The sequence below is a fragment of the Eptatretus burgeri genome, chromosome 14 (assembly GCF_056783735.1).
Source record: "Eptatretus burgeri isolate ZD-2024b chromosome 14, Ebu_testis_v1, whole genome shotgun sequence".
Lineage (NCBI taxonomy): Eukaryota > Metazoa > Chordata > Myxini > Myxiniformes > Myxinidae > Eptatretus > Eptatretus burgeri.
The window spans coordinates 35,631,564-35,646,563 of record NC_140974.1 but is presented as its reverse complement, the minus strand read 5'-3'; the positions used below and the strand labels follow the sequence as shown (position 1 = coordinate 35,646,563).

The following is a 15,000-nucleotide window of genomic DNA, read 5'->3' as shown; positions in this document are numbered from 1 at the left end:
AACACAATTTTATTTATTAATGAACACGGAAGTATTAGATCAAAATCGCGGTTTATTTTATGCTTAAAAATAAATCGTTCTTGGTCTATACTAAATGTTTGAGATTTTTAAATAAATCATTTCAAAAAAAAAAAGATAGCTCCAGCGAACTATACCGATAAGGTTGTTTGCATTGATCAAATTCTCCCGAAGAGTACTTGTGACTGAATCGGGAATTGATTTTTTTAGTAATTTTTTCATTGCCTGAGTTGAACGAAACTTGATACTGCACACCACAGGAGAATGGTGAGTAAGGTGGGCTGAAAATTTTTGCGCTATCATGTACCATTTTGGCTGTATTTCAGAAACATACATACATACATACAAGATGAGACTTTTAGTAATATATAGATATTTGTGTATATATATATATATATATATATATATATATATATATATATATATATGTATATGTATAAATACATAGATACATACATACATATATGTGCTTCCAGTGCTCTGGGAAATGTGGTGAGGGGACCATGCAACGTCACGTTACCTGTCGGAATTCCTCTGGAGAGGTGATTGCCCAGAGTCAGTGTGACCCAGCTACCAAGCCCTTGTCTGTCTACCCCTGTGGCCAGAGGGAATGTCCAGCACACTGGTTACCCCAGGAATGGGATCAGGTATGATGAAACGCATTGGAGCTACCTTAAACAAAGTGTTCATGTTTTTATTTCGTTTTGCATTGGAAGAATATCTATTAGAATATTCATGAAGGTTTTCTCAAACTTGGTTGGATAAATGATTAATTTGGAAATTAAGTTCATGAAAAGCACAGTTCAGCAAGCAAAATAGTTGAAAGTGCCATGTGAGCTTGGCAAAGGTGCAAATCAGGATTTCAGGAATAATTTTAGGGAAGTAGGGTGGGGGTGAGCTCGTCAGATGATGAAGGTCGTCTTCACAGAAAATATGTCAAAAGCACTGCCAGGAAATTCATCATTATGTTGTTACATCGTCAGAAAGATGTGGAGCAAATCTTTGAAGAAAGGTGATCATTTGTGCCTGTATTGGAGGCTACATACTGTTGTATGTAGACTGACAGGGAGGCTCAGAGGTCATCCACTATTTTTATACAAGTTGTAGTTACATTGAAAAATATTTTGCCTTGCAAAGTATTCACTTCCTTTGGAGGGGAAATTAAGACAGATTTCTAATTTGGTTAATGCTATGTTGAGGATTTACAGATCTCAGTGATTTACAAAAAAAAAACAACAGAGTGTGCCATTGTGTGTTAACAACTTTGCCAAATTAGTCCAATTCAAGGATTCTACACACTGTCAAATTATCGATCAACTCGATGCCATTAAGGTTATGTTCTTTGATGAGAATACAACGAGAGTAATTTTATCAAATATATACAAGAGAGTTGTCAAAAATATTATCAAACATAAACAAGAGAGTTGTCAATAACCTTGTTGAAGCAATGCTCTATTAGTTTTGCAAAATAGTTTACACGTCTCCTGAGAGGTCATCTAGACCTTTATTGAATTCCTCAAGTTGAAAGACAGATCTGAAATATTTCACCTTAAGGTAAGCTGAAGCTAATTGTTGGGATGTTAGGGTCAGTATTTGAGGGCCATGGTTAGATAGATACCGACACAGGGTTGGTATACAGTTTTGGGCCTGGGATCAGTCAGACTGGTCTGGCCATGATTCCCTTGGACATCATGTTTTGTGAAAGTAAGACAAAACTGGTGCCATATAAGGACAATTATATGAAAGTACAAGCATATCTTCATGTACTTCAGCCTTCTCCAAGATCAGACATCACTCCAATCAGAGGGGAAAAAATGTAAATGTTAAATTGGACCAAGATGGTGGCATAATTAAATCGAGCTTGTGATATATAGGAGGATTAGTACACAGAAAATAAATAAATTGATCGATAAAATCATCGGTCATCGACATGGCACAAGTGTGATGGACCAAATGGCCTAAACCCCATGGGCAAAAAACACGATAACATGAGATGAACCTTGTCACCATCTATTGTCATTAACCTTGTGAGGTGAATGGTCATTGAAATATTGCACACATTTTTGAGTTAATTGCAATACAATTCTGGTTTCAGAAGTTGGATTGTCACATTCAGGGGTTTCAGTGTACTCACCATGCTTGCCGATGCAGGTTGACAATAGTTCAAAAACTTTTTGAAAAGAAAACTCCCTTTGTATCTGACAAAGAAATTTTATGATCAATGTGTAATATCGTTAATTACTTGTGGCAATAAAACAGGCTGACAGGATAGCCGAGAGGTATGCCCACTCTCCTCTGAGCTGTTGCACCTGAGTTCAAATCCTGACCCAACTATAAACTTCCATCCTGGTATTTCGCAGGAAGAGCGAGGCAGAAATGTATGTGCAGTCCCTCGGATGGACCTTAAACTGGGCAATCCTGTCTGTCAGAATTAGCTTGTGGATGTTAAAGATATCATGGTGCACTGTGTACTTTCTGAAGAGTGGGTGAAGTATCACCATCACCCTGAACAAATTACAAATTTTCTGCTCAAAGCTGCTCAATTAATCAACAGCAGTCACCTCCCTCCCCCACCAGCAATTGATGCCAACCATATCAATGTGAAAGAAGAAGAATATGGCAATACAACCTGGTCTCTTACAAAGAAAGACAGAGCAAAAACCAATCAGTGTCAAAGACGGTGTCTTGACAAAACAAAAGGAAGGGACACAACAACAGAAGCTAACAGATCAGATCGAAAATAAAATTCAACTCGAGGGTTCAGAGAACATGATACCCCACACAGTGTTTAGGTATATACTTCAATTCAAATAAAATAATGATTTTAAAGATCATTTTTAAAATCCGGAAGTTTAGCGTGATTGAAGCAGTCTTTTACAACACCGTTATACACTGTAATAAGACGATCTTGAGTCTCAATTCAGGAGATGGGGACTTTATTGATCACTAACTGATGATCATAAATTGAGAAGATGGACAGCCAGACAGACATATGAATGGACATTGAGCAATTACTCAACCCCAATTTTCACTTCGCGTGAATGGGGTAATGACATATTTGTCACAGTTCAAAAATCTGAAATGGAACTGTGCCAGACACGTCGCAACAAGAACAGACAACCAACTGGCAGACAACAATAATTACAAACTGAGAACCTAAAGAAGACCCTGAAAGAAGCAGAGCCAGACCAAAGATTTGATGCAGAAATGAAATAGAAAATCCAACAGAGTAATGAAAATCCAAGTTGTCCAAAATTGCAGAGAAGAGGACATAACACTGGGCTGCATTTGAAATATTTTTTTCAGAGGTCTAGGTTTTCTCAAAGGCCCTTATATGTTTTTTGCATGCTGAATTCAGAAATGTATCTAATTTCGCTTAATCGGGTCAAGTTTTTTTGTTTATCTATCTCAATTATGTTTTGTTTATCTATCTCAATTTTAAGGAAAAAAAATCAAAATTTGTTTTTTTCATTAGCATTTTTTTAATTCAATATCAGACTTGCATTGACAGAAAATGTACAAACTATACATATAATGGCACACAAGTACACTTAATGTGGAAGAAAGTGCCTTCTCAATTACTTTCATTTCAATTTCAGAAAAATATAGATAAATCATTGTTTCTGGCAACACCCAACTTCAGTCGCTCCAGCAGTCGCTGTTTTCCTTCGTCTTTTTAATGTTGAATTTCACATTAATGGTACTTGTGCGTTATTTTATATATAGTTTGTACATTTTCTGTCAATGCAAGTTTGATTTGGAATTAAAAAAATGCTAATGAAAAAAAAAAAATTGATTATTTTGACGTGACTTGAAAAACTTGACCTAATTGACCTAATTGAGCGAAATGAGATACATTTCTAAATTCAGCATGCAAAAAACATATAAGGGCAGTTGAGAAAACCTTGGCCTCTGAAATGACGCAGACCAGTGTAATGAACCATTATTCAGGAGGCTTTTGTCCTGCATTGGAATGAAATGGGATCATCTCATCAATTCATAAGTACAATAATACCAGCAGGGATTAATAGAAATGTGATCGGTTATAAACTACTGTCCCAGAAGAAATATTTTATTGAAGCACTTAAAAATAAAAAATAAAAATAAAATATATATATATATATATATATATATATATATATATATATATATATATATATATATATATATATATATATATAATCAATGCACATGTATACAGTATTTGTAGATAACCTTTCATATCCCAACCATCGTACTTGCTGGTTTACGTTTTCATCTCTCTCTCTGTTGTCTTTTCCTGATCATTCATTCCTTTGTTTATCATGTTCAGGCATTATGCCGCTGCCCCAAGGAAATTTCATACCCTCTGTCACCTCGTTCTTCCTTGAGCATTGATATTGTAGAGAAAAAAAACTATATATATATATATATGTTATATATATATATATATATATATATATATATATATATATATATATATATATATATATATATATATATATATGTTATATATGTTATATATATATTTATATATATATATATATATATATATATATATATATATATATATGTTATATATATGTATATTTATATATATATATATATACACACACACACACACACACACACACACACACACACACACACACACACACACACACACACACACACACACACACACACACACACACACACACACACACACACACACACACACACACACACACACACACACACACATATATATATATACATACATATCGACAACTCCATGTCCTCTCTTCCTCCAACACAATCCATCACTACATATGAATTGGATGGTAACTTGTGTTATCAAATTTAAAATAAATTATATTCCTTTTATGTGCAGTACATTGCTGCTGGTTGCATCATTCCTGGGAACGCATGTGGACAGCCGATGCAATGCTATGCTGTAGGATACAGCAGGTGAATATACTTTGTTCAGGGTGGCGGAGATAGCTCACATCCTCTTTGCAAAAGACACCATGGGATCTTTCATGTCCTCCAACTAATGCTGGCAGATGGAACACCCAATTTAACGTCCATCCCAGAGACGGCACATGCATTTTTGAATCACCTTGACTGCAAAGCACCGGGATGACAGTTTATATCTGGGTTGGGATTCAAACCCGGGCTCGACAGTTTTGAGGTGAGTGTGTATACTTATACTAGAGTCTCGCTCTAGATTATCCCACAAGCTGTTCAAATCTATGAGTGTTGCATATGAATGTGTCGTTGGCCTTTCAAAATTTGCCTTATTGAGTGTTATTTTTCACAATATTCGACTCATCTTCAATAAATACTTAAAGAATTGAATTATAAATATGTTCCAGTTGTTGAACCAAGGGCTGATCATCGTTTTTTTCATCAACATAAAAGGGCAATTACTTCTTCTAAAGCAAAATCCAAAAAGCCTGGATGATGATGACATAACACGGGATTTACAAACTGTATGAATTTGATACTTTTGTTCAAACGAGTCACGAATAGAGATGCTTTTCTAATCATGATGTACCAAGTGTGTTTGCTGGCGGTGTGTGAACATACAGTGCAATGCGACGTGTGGCCGGGGTGCAAGGTCACGGATGGTATTATGTGCCGGCCTTGTCGGAGGAACCTTCGAAGAGTTCGATGAGAGCGAGTGTAATGATGCACCCAAACCCAAAGAGCAGGAAACATGTTTTGAGCGTCCATGTTCACGATGGTTCACAACATCCTGGTCACAGGTAAGTGTACGAGTAAGGTAAGATGTTTTATCGTGTAAATGACACGCGGCATTGTGTGAGAATGCCAGACTTTGTGCCCCAAAGTTTGGGGGTTCGAATCCTGATGAAGGAAGCAACTTTAAGTACTTGTATTGTATCTGGAAATCGTGCTATGCACGTGGACTGAAACAAATTTAATGCAATTGGGATGCCTCCCCAAACATTGTGGTTTGATTCTTACTGCTGTCAAGGTAACTTGGTGCAGAGACTAAAATGCTGCTTTTGCGAAAGTATCCGAATCTGTAAAATTCCCTTAATTTCACCTCATTCACAGCCTGGTGTTGGCTTAGTGGTGAGGGTGGCTGACTTGGGATCCTAGGATCCTGAGTTTGAGCCCTGTTTACCACTGAATTAATACCAGGTGGGGTTGACTCAGCCTGTCATCCTTCTGAGGTCAGCAAAATGAGTATCAGTGTAATGGTAATAGCGACACTGCATCAGCGGCATAGCCGCGTCCCAAACCAATGATGCAACCAGCAGCCATAAGGCTGCACTTGAACAGAAAAAGACCTCATTCACAGTGAATCGAAAGGTGTAGTCTTTACTTGCTTGGTGGTGTTCACCAAGCAAGGCTCATGAGTATGTGATGTCAGGCTGTGCACAAATATACCAGATGACCCTTTTCAATCCTCAATTTAATCCATTTCGGATATTGTTTTACAACGCGATTTTTTTTCAATATATAAAGTTATTACCTCCACCCACGATGGTGGACAAAGGTTATGTTTTCGTGTGTGTGTGTGTGTGTGTGTGTGTGTGTGTGTGTGTGTGTGTGTGTGTGTGTGTGTGTGTGTGTGTGTTTGTAATCAGGTTATCTCACAAAGCTATGGACAGATTTGGACGAAACTTGGTGGGCAGATTGGGTGTGTGACCAATATTTAAAGTTATTACCTCCACCACCGATGGTGGACAAAGGTTATGTTTTCGCGTGTGTGTGTGTGTGTGTGTGTGTGTGTGTGTGTGTGTGTGTGTGTGTGTGTGTGTGTGTGTGTGTGTGTGTGTGTGTGTGTGTGTGTGTGTGTGTGTGTGTGTTTGTAATCAGGTTATCTCACAAAGCTATGGACAGATTTGGACGAAACTTGGTGGGCAGATTGGGTGTGTGACAAGGACGAATTCGATTTTGGTGAAAATCCGGATTCGTTATTTTTTTATTTTGAAAGTTATTCTTCATTATTGAAGGATGGGGCCAAAAACGATTTTAGGATGATATTTCAAAACTTTTTGGACGGATTATGACAAAACTTGGTGGATGAGTTGGATAGGTGACAAGATCATGTTGATGAGATTTTGGTTCAGATCCGGCCCTATCAGTGGGATACAAAACATAAACTGTTCAGTCTGGGGAAGGTACAATCTCTACCAAGTGCCATTCTCATTACCTCCCTCACAGAAGGTGAAGGAGGTTATGTTTACACCTCTCTATTTGTTCATTGCCGGAATCTTTCGGATTTCGGCAATTATGTTGGTCGGTTGTGTGCGTCATTCTGTGTGTCTCTGTCTGTTTGTTTGTGTGTTTATTTACCCTGTAGCAGCCACACCGTTTCAGCCATCATGACCAAACTGGGTACAGACATCGGCCATGGTCCAACTTAGACACTTGTCGTTTTTAGTGAATCTCGGTCAAAGGTCAAGATCAAGGTCACCGAAAAACCGAAATTCTTATTTTCGCAATAACGTCCGCTAAAATGGTCTTATCGACTTCAAACCAAATCCAAAATGTGCATCTTCCAATTTTGCATCCAACCATATGTCTCATTGAGGTGTCACACCAACACCCTTCTTAGCGGTTGGGGGTCGAATGTCTGGGGGGTTGGTTCAAAAATTTCAAATTGCGATAAAAACGTCATTTCAATCCCGATTGACTTCCAATTTGGCATGTGGTATCTTGGTATGAGTGTCCTATTATACACCAAAAATGATGAAATTTGGTTCAGCCACTTCCAGTTACCATGGCAACAAATTTTAAGTGTTGTAAATTCGTTATTGGTTTCATTCCAGGGAAGTTTGATCTCGCACATGCATAGCTTGTCACAATTTGAAGTCACAAGGTCAAGGCAATTCGGGTGACCTTGAAAGATCAAACTCCAGGTTCTTGTTTTTTCAGAGATCACACATATTTTCAGAGTTTTTTCAGAGGTTCTTCATCTGTCCAATATCCTCCCCACAATCCAGTCCATACAAGTGCTGAAGAGTATGGGGGCCAGTATCTACCCCTGACAAACTCCAATCACAACTGGAAATAAGTCAGAGATGGTACCACCACATCTCACATCACTCTGAGTTCCAGAGTACAGTTCAGATATCAGATCGATCAGTTTTGTTGGCACCCCACGAAGACAAAGAATCCTCCAGAGAGAATCCCGATTCACTGAATCAAACGCTTTACAGAGATCAACATACGCTGCAAGCAGCCCCTGCCGAAACTCTCGTCTGTGTTTGGTGAGGACCCGAAGAGCAAGGATACAGTCAATCGTTGACCTCTTTGGTGTAAAGCCTGATTGCTCTGGACGCTGGTGCTCAAGCAGATGGTTGCGAACCCTCTCAAGAATTATCTGAGCAAGACCTTGCCCGTCACTGTGAGCAGCGTCACCCCTCGGTAGTTGTTGCAGTCTTGGAGATCACCCTTCCCTTTCCAGAGAGGGACAACAAGGCCCCCCTTCCAATCAGTTGGGATGATGCCTGTGATCCAGGCAGAGCACAGAACTGCATGCAACGACACGAGTGCAGAATTTCCACCAGCCATGAGAAGTTCAGCATGGATTCCACAGATCCCTGGAGCTTGACCCCATTTCAACCGGTTCACCACAGCCTGTGTCTCCATAAATGAAGGTGGATCACAGTTGATTGGAGGGTCAGCAACATGGATTTTTAAAACCCCTGATGTCCAACTCGACAGCTGGTGGATCAGCCTGGTATAACCGCTCAAATTAACCGGCCCAGCGGGCCTTCACTTCAGACTCCTCTGTCAAGAGCCTTCCACCCTCCACTCTAACTGCAGTACACTGAGGGATGGGCTTGGATGAACGCAATGCATGAATTCCCCTGTAAGCAGGACGAGAATCACTTGACCACAGGTGATGCTCTACCCTCTCACAGATTCCTTGCACATAGGCCTCCATATCAACCCTAACAGCGTACATACAGTTTTATGCCTCAGCTCTCTGAACAGCTCAGCTCTACCATTCAGCCTGGCCCTGTGACTCTGGTCAGTGGTATCCAATGCCCCTTGAGAGACAAAATTCTTCTTCGCCCAACAGTGAGTTCCAAGAAATCCACCGGCAACATCAAGGACGGTGGTCTTGAAGGCACTCCACAACTCTTCAGGACCTCCCAAAGCACCCAGACCCCCCAATCTCCACTCAGCTTGTTCGCAAATTCCTCAGCTATGCCTCATCTTTGAGCTTGCCAAAATCCAGCCGAGGCTGGGATGGTACCATTCTCCTTGATTTAAGGTGCAACTTAAGAGTTGCCCCAACAAGGCGATAGTCATTATTGAGGAACTGAGCACTCGAGTTGACCCTGCAGTTCTTGATCATCCTCCAGTGACCATCAACGAGCACATGGTCAATCTCCTTTGCCACACCACTAGCGTTGGAATACCAAGTCCAGCAATGAGCTTGTGGGCACTGAAACCATGAATCAGCCACCCTCAGTCCGTGACTTCTTGCAAAGTCAAGGAACTTAGTGCTATTCTTGTTCACATTTCCAGACATGGGGACCAACACACATCTCATAACCATCCCTATCAGTTCCAGTTGATGCATTGAAATCCCCCAGACCAGAAGTGTATCTCGCCTGGGGCACTGATCAACCATAGACTCGAGCGTGGCGTAGAATGCATCCTTCTCGGTGAGATCACTCGCCTCAGTCGGAACATAAACAGAGACCAGGGAAATGACACAGAAGGAGTGACGAATCCTTCGTATCATAATATGCTCGTTGACCGGTGTTACCTCAATTATCATTGGAGTCAGCTTATTGGACACAGCCACAGCAACTCCTTGGGCATGGTAACCATCAGAGTGACCAGACGAATAGTAGGTATAACCACCCACCATGATCTCGCCGCAATCCAGTCTCCGAACCTCAGAGAGTGCTGCAATCCTGATGTCCAAGTGCTTGAGCTCAGATGATAACAGAAACAGGTGATCATCCTCTCTTAGGGATGGGACAATCCAGGCACCCACCCGAAGGGACCGCCTCATGTCCCAAGGAGACCGCCATCTGGTGGACGACACCTCAGCACCACCCCGACACGCACTCCTGAAATCTGATCCGGGAAGTTTACCCCGTGGTTTCCCTCCTATCATCAAAGATTGGGGGTCCCGAAGGCTTTGCTCCAACCCCATCATCTGGTAAGCTGCCCTGCGAAGGGAAGCTGCCAGGAGGTACTCCCACGGAGTGGGTTTTCAGATTTTTTTATGCTTCGAGAATGTTTTGCGGAATGAAGGGTTTTTCGGTGGCCGGAGTGCAATTCCTGCCACCAGGAAATCCTATGAACAAAAGGTTCACGCATATGATATCAAAGCTGCCCTGCGAAGTTGGCAGCCATATTGGATTTACCCTAAAACCTATAAAAAAATACACCACTCAAAAGAATTCCTGGCAAGGGTCTGCAATCTCTGATTGATCTTTTTCTTGTTATTATTAGTATTCTTCTTCTTGCATATCGTAGCTTAGCTGCTGGGGTAGCTATCACTTTGTGGAAGCGCAACTGTGTCACTGATGCAGTGCCCCTCCACTGGTACACACTGGTTCTCATTTTGTTGACCTCAGAAGGATGACAGGCTGAGTCAACCCACTGGTGTATTAATTCAGCGGCCAACAAGGCTTGAACTCAGGACTCTGGAATCCCAAGCCACCACCCTAACCACTAAGCCAACACCAGATTTATTATTTTTATTTATCTGGTGTTGGCTTAGTGGTTAGGGTGGTGGGCTTGAGGTCTTGGGTTCCTGAACTCAAGCCCTGTTATCCGCTGAATTAACACCAGGTGGGGTTGAGTCAGCCTGTCATCCTTCTGAGGTTGGTGAAATGAGTATCAGTGAACTGGTAATCGGGGCATTTCTTCAGTGGTGCCTCCCTACTTGGGAACAGTTGTAATGCACTGTTGACCATAGCGAGTTGAAAGCATGAAATCATGCCAGCTCATTAAGTGGAAATGGAAAAACAAATCTGGTGTTTTATTCTTAGAGTCGATCTGATGGTTCATTCTCTTCTTTCCTTTCTTTATTGTGAAGTATCCTCAGTTCCATACTTGATTATTCAGAAAATAAAATGTTACCAAATATTTGAAAAGAAAAGGAGCAATTTGTCAATGTGTGCATCGATAAAAGTTTTGGTTTGATACCATTCCATGAATTTAAAAGACTTGGATTTATGTTTCAATGACATAATTATTTCAATATCCATTTGTTAAAATATATGTATATATATATATATATATATATATATATATATATATATATATATATATATATATATATATATATATATATATATATATATATATCCACGTTCTCCTGCAATAGCTAACTCTGTGTTGGTCATCATCACCATTTCTGGAACCTCCCATTGCCCCATTGATGTCCTTTAGCAACTGACATCTTCATGTTTATATCCTTCTGGAACTGCCATCTCTATGTCCATGCCATTGACATCTTCATGTTCCTCTATTGTCTTCTGTATGATGTTATATTCTTCAATAAATATTATCTTCATGATAATATAGATTTTACAGATACTCAGTGTCAAACGCAGATGGTGGGGAGGGGGAAACAACGTGTGTGTGTGTGTGTGTGTGTGTGTGTGTGTGTGTGTGTGTGTGTGTGTGTGTGTGTGTGTGTGTGTGTGTGTGTGTGTGTGTGTGTGTGTGTTCTCTGCAGTGCAGCAAAACCTGTGGAACTGGGATTCGTGTACGAGAGGTGAAATGTTATCAAGGAGGGGAGCTGGGTCAAGACTGTGACTCAGACAGCAAGCCTGACACAAAGCAGAGCTGTGAGCTTCATGTTTGCCCAACAGAAGCACCAGGTGAGTGTTTCAGGATGATGTGCAATCAGTAAACTGCTTCTTGGGTAAACTCTCACAATACTAGCTTTACACAAACCTCCAATCTTATATTACTCACGAGCAAATACCACCTGTCACTTTGCTGACAGGAATACTAAAGGAGAGAGAGGGAGAGAGAGAGAGAGAGGGAGAGAGAGAGAGAGAGAGAGAGAGAGAGAGAGAGAGAGAGAGAGAGAGAGAGAGAGAGAGAGAGAGAGAGAGAGAGAGAGAGAGAGAGAGAGAGAGCGAGTGAGAGAGAGAGAGAGAGATAGAGATAGAGATAGAGATAGAGATAGAGATAGAGATAGAGATAGAGATAGAGATAGAGATAGAGATAGAGATAGAGATAGATAGAGATAAAAACTACTCACTTCTATTAACAGGAAAGACACCTCTCATATGGGATGGGAAAGGTGGGAGTGAGAGTGAGGAGGTGTGTAGGAGCAAGGAGGGATTGGGGAAGGGAAGGCAGTCGTGCGGTGGAGCTTTAATTATGAATTACACTGTCTCATCAAAATGATTCTGCATCAAATAGTAGTGAAGATGGAAATAAAATAATATCTCGAATCCATTTTCTACTGGTCAGACTATAAACATGGGCTGGAGACAAACACTGCCCCAACACGTCCGGTGACAAAACCTGCCGGACGCAAACAGAGCAAAGCCGTCAAGACACAAACACTTCAGACACATTCGAAAACAAACTCCCATCCGGACACATCCAGAGACAAACTCCTGTGCAGACATAAATACCGCCTGGATGCGTCTGAAGACAAACACTCCCCAGGTGCGTCAGGAGGCCACCGCCTGGATACGTCCATAGACAAACACCATCCGGACATGTCTGGAGATAAATACCATCCAGACACGTCCGGAGATAAATTCCATCTCAACACGTTCGAAGATAAATACTATCTGGACATGTCCGGATAGAAATACCATCTTGACATCACCACCATCCGGATTTGTCCAGAGACAGACAGTGACAGAGAGAGAGAGAGAGTGAGAAAGAGAGAGGAGGGGAGAGTGAGAGATGTGTGGTAGGAGCGTGCTGCACTGTATTGGGAGGGAGTAGAGCAAGGATGGGATAAAGAGAGAGAGAGAGGGTTTGGCGTAGGTTAGCAGAGAGAATATTTTATGCTTATGAACAACACCACACACACACACACACACACACACACACACACACACACACACACACACACACACACACACACACACACACACACACACACACACACACACACACACACACACACACACACTCGAGTGTTTTGCGGATATCAGCACTTTTTCGGAATCGACAGGTTGGAGTCGGTGTGATTACTGACTACAGTACGTACTGTATACAACCCAAAAACCTTGAGTAGCTTTCACTGAAAAACAATGTTGCATTTATTTAGACATATCAGGGATATGTTCACAAACATTAATCTTTACAAACAGCTGCGTGTGATGGGTGGGGAAAAAAATTGGCTTGGCAATTGACAAATCACATTAATACGGCTCGGAAATCAGGTGTTTTTTCACAACTCACTCAGAATTACTGAGCACGAAAAACTCACTCAGAATTACGGAGTACATACTGTTGTGGGCCGGGGTTCGGTGGTGATAAACGACCACTTGGTGGAGCAGTGGAGTCGTCTCCCACCGAACACCCGGAATTTAGGTCGTGATTCTCGGATAAGTCCTAGCCTGGTGTTGGCGCAGTGGTTTGGGCAGCGGCTTGGGACCCAAAAAGTCCTGAGTTCAAGCCCCGTTGGGCCACTGAATATATATATATATATATATATATATATATATATATATATATATATATATATATATATATATACTGCATATGTGTGTGTATATGTATGTATGTATGTATACACATATATGTATGTATATACCAAGTCGTATAACACCAGGGGGTTGATTCAGCCTGTCATCCTTCCGAGGTCGGCGAAATGAGTACCAGTGTACTGGGCCGGCGTATACCCCGGTTTAAATAGGTGTACCAGATCCCTGTGTCCTAAGAGGCGACCAGGGTTGCGTCAGGAAGGGCATCCGGTGTAAAACATGTGCCAAATCACTATGTGGATCATATGGATAATCCGCTGTGGCGACCCCTAACGGGAGCAGCCGAAAGAAGAAGAAGAAGAAAAAAGAAGAAGATGAAGAAGAAGAAGAAGAAGAAGAAGAAGAAGATGATTCTCAGATAACTCCGAAGGTCATGGGTCCCTTAGTGGACCGTGGTCGCCAATACTTCGACGGCGTGGGGTAGGGTTAATTGCCTAATTTCAATATACCTCAGTACCCACGTTGTCCAACTACCCGGGAAAACCACTCAGCTTATTCGACACTCGAAAACCTCGGCCGACTCTGTCCGGACCGAGTCGCAGGTACCGACTCCGATCCAGCGTAACCGAGCAGAGTTACCAGAGCCTCACCGGACCAAATGAACAATTTACCGGCCCAAACGGCTTTACTATTCCTCAAACCCGCACCGTGCTGGGTCAATGAAAGAAAACACGAACAACGAACTGGAACATTTAACACGGGGATTTATTTATAATGGGGTAGGGGAGCATACAAAGAGCAGAATTATCACGAATAAAAGGCAGGCAATGTACAATGAAAGGAAAAGCACTTAACAATCCTACTTAAAGACAGGGCCCACGGAAACACACACACAAACACACACACACACGCAAAAGAAATGGACCCGTGGGTCTTTAGTAGGTCCTCAGCCCAGGAGAGAAAGGCGAGCTGGGGGACCAGAGCCTAGCCTGGTACCTGTCCCTCCTCGTGTGGTCACACCGACCCAAACCACTGGTGGGACTCAAACCCACGACCCGAAGTCCATGGCCCACGAACGAGACCGTTCAACCACGACCACCACTGTCTCAGACCGCTCCAACCACCACACACGACAGTCTGCCACGACGACAGACTGCTCAGAATCGCCACGATCCTCCTGTCTGCCATCCTCTCGTCTCTCACAACTACTCTACCGTTGCCACGATCGCCTGGTCTGCCAAAAAACCGCTCCCTACAACCATTCTACTCCTCTTTAGGTGGGAGGGGCCTCTTCTCCTCACCACTCGCCTCCTGATTGGCCGGGGGGTTGTTGGACGACTCGTGGCCGCCGTTGATTGGAGAGCCCACGGTGGGCGGAGGGAAC

General features: G+C 41.9%; 1 protein-coding gene across 8 annotated transcripts in view; it reads left to right on the top strand.

Moving 5' to 3' along the window:
• Positions 1-15,000, top strand: part of ADAMTSL2 (ADAMTS like 2) — a 225,241-nt gene that overhangs the window by 204,688 nt on the left and 5,553 nt on the right. For 5 of the 8 annotated variants that reach the window (XM_085854359.1, XM_085854358.1, XM_085854360.1 and 2 more), the window contains 3 exons: positions 495-665; positions 5,571-5,747; positions 11,672-11,816. In XM_085854359.1, coding sequence (XP_085710485.1) covers positions 495-665; positions 5,571-5,747; positions 11,672-11,816 — 493 coding nt within the window. Of the gene's footprint in view, positions 1-494; positions 666-5,570; positions 5,748-11,671; positions 11,817-15,000 lie in introns of those variants that run through there. The other 3 variants (XR_015051131.1, XM_085854363.1, XR_015051130.1) reach the window with 2 other exon arrangements.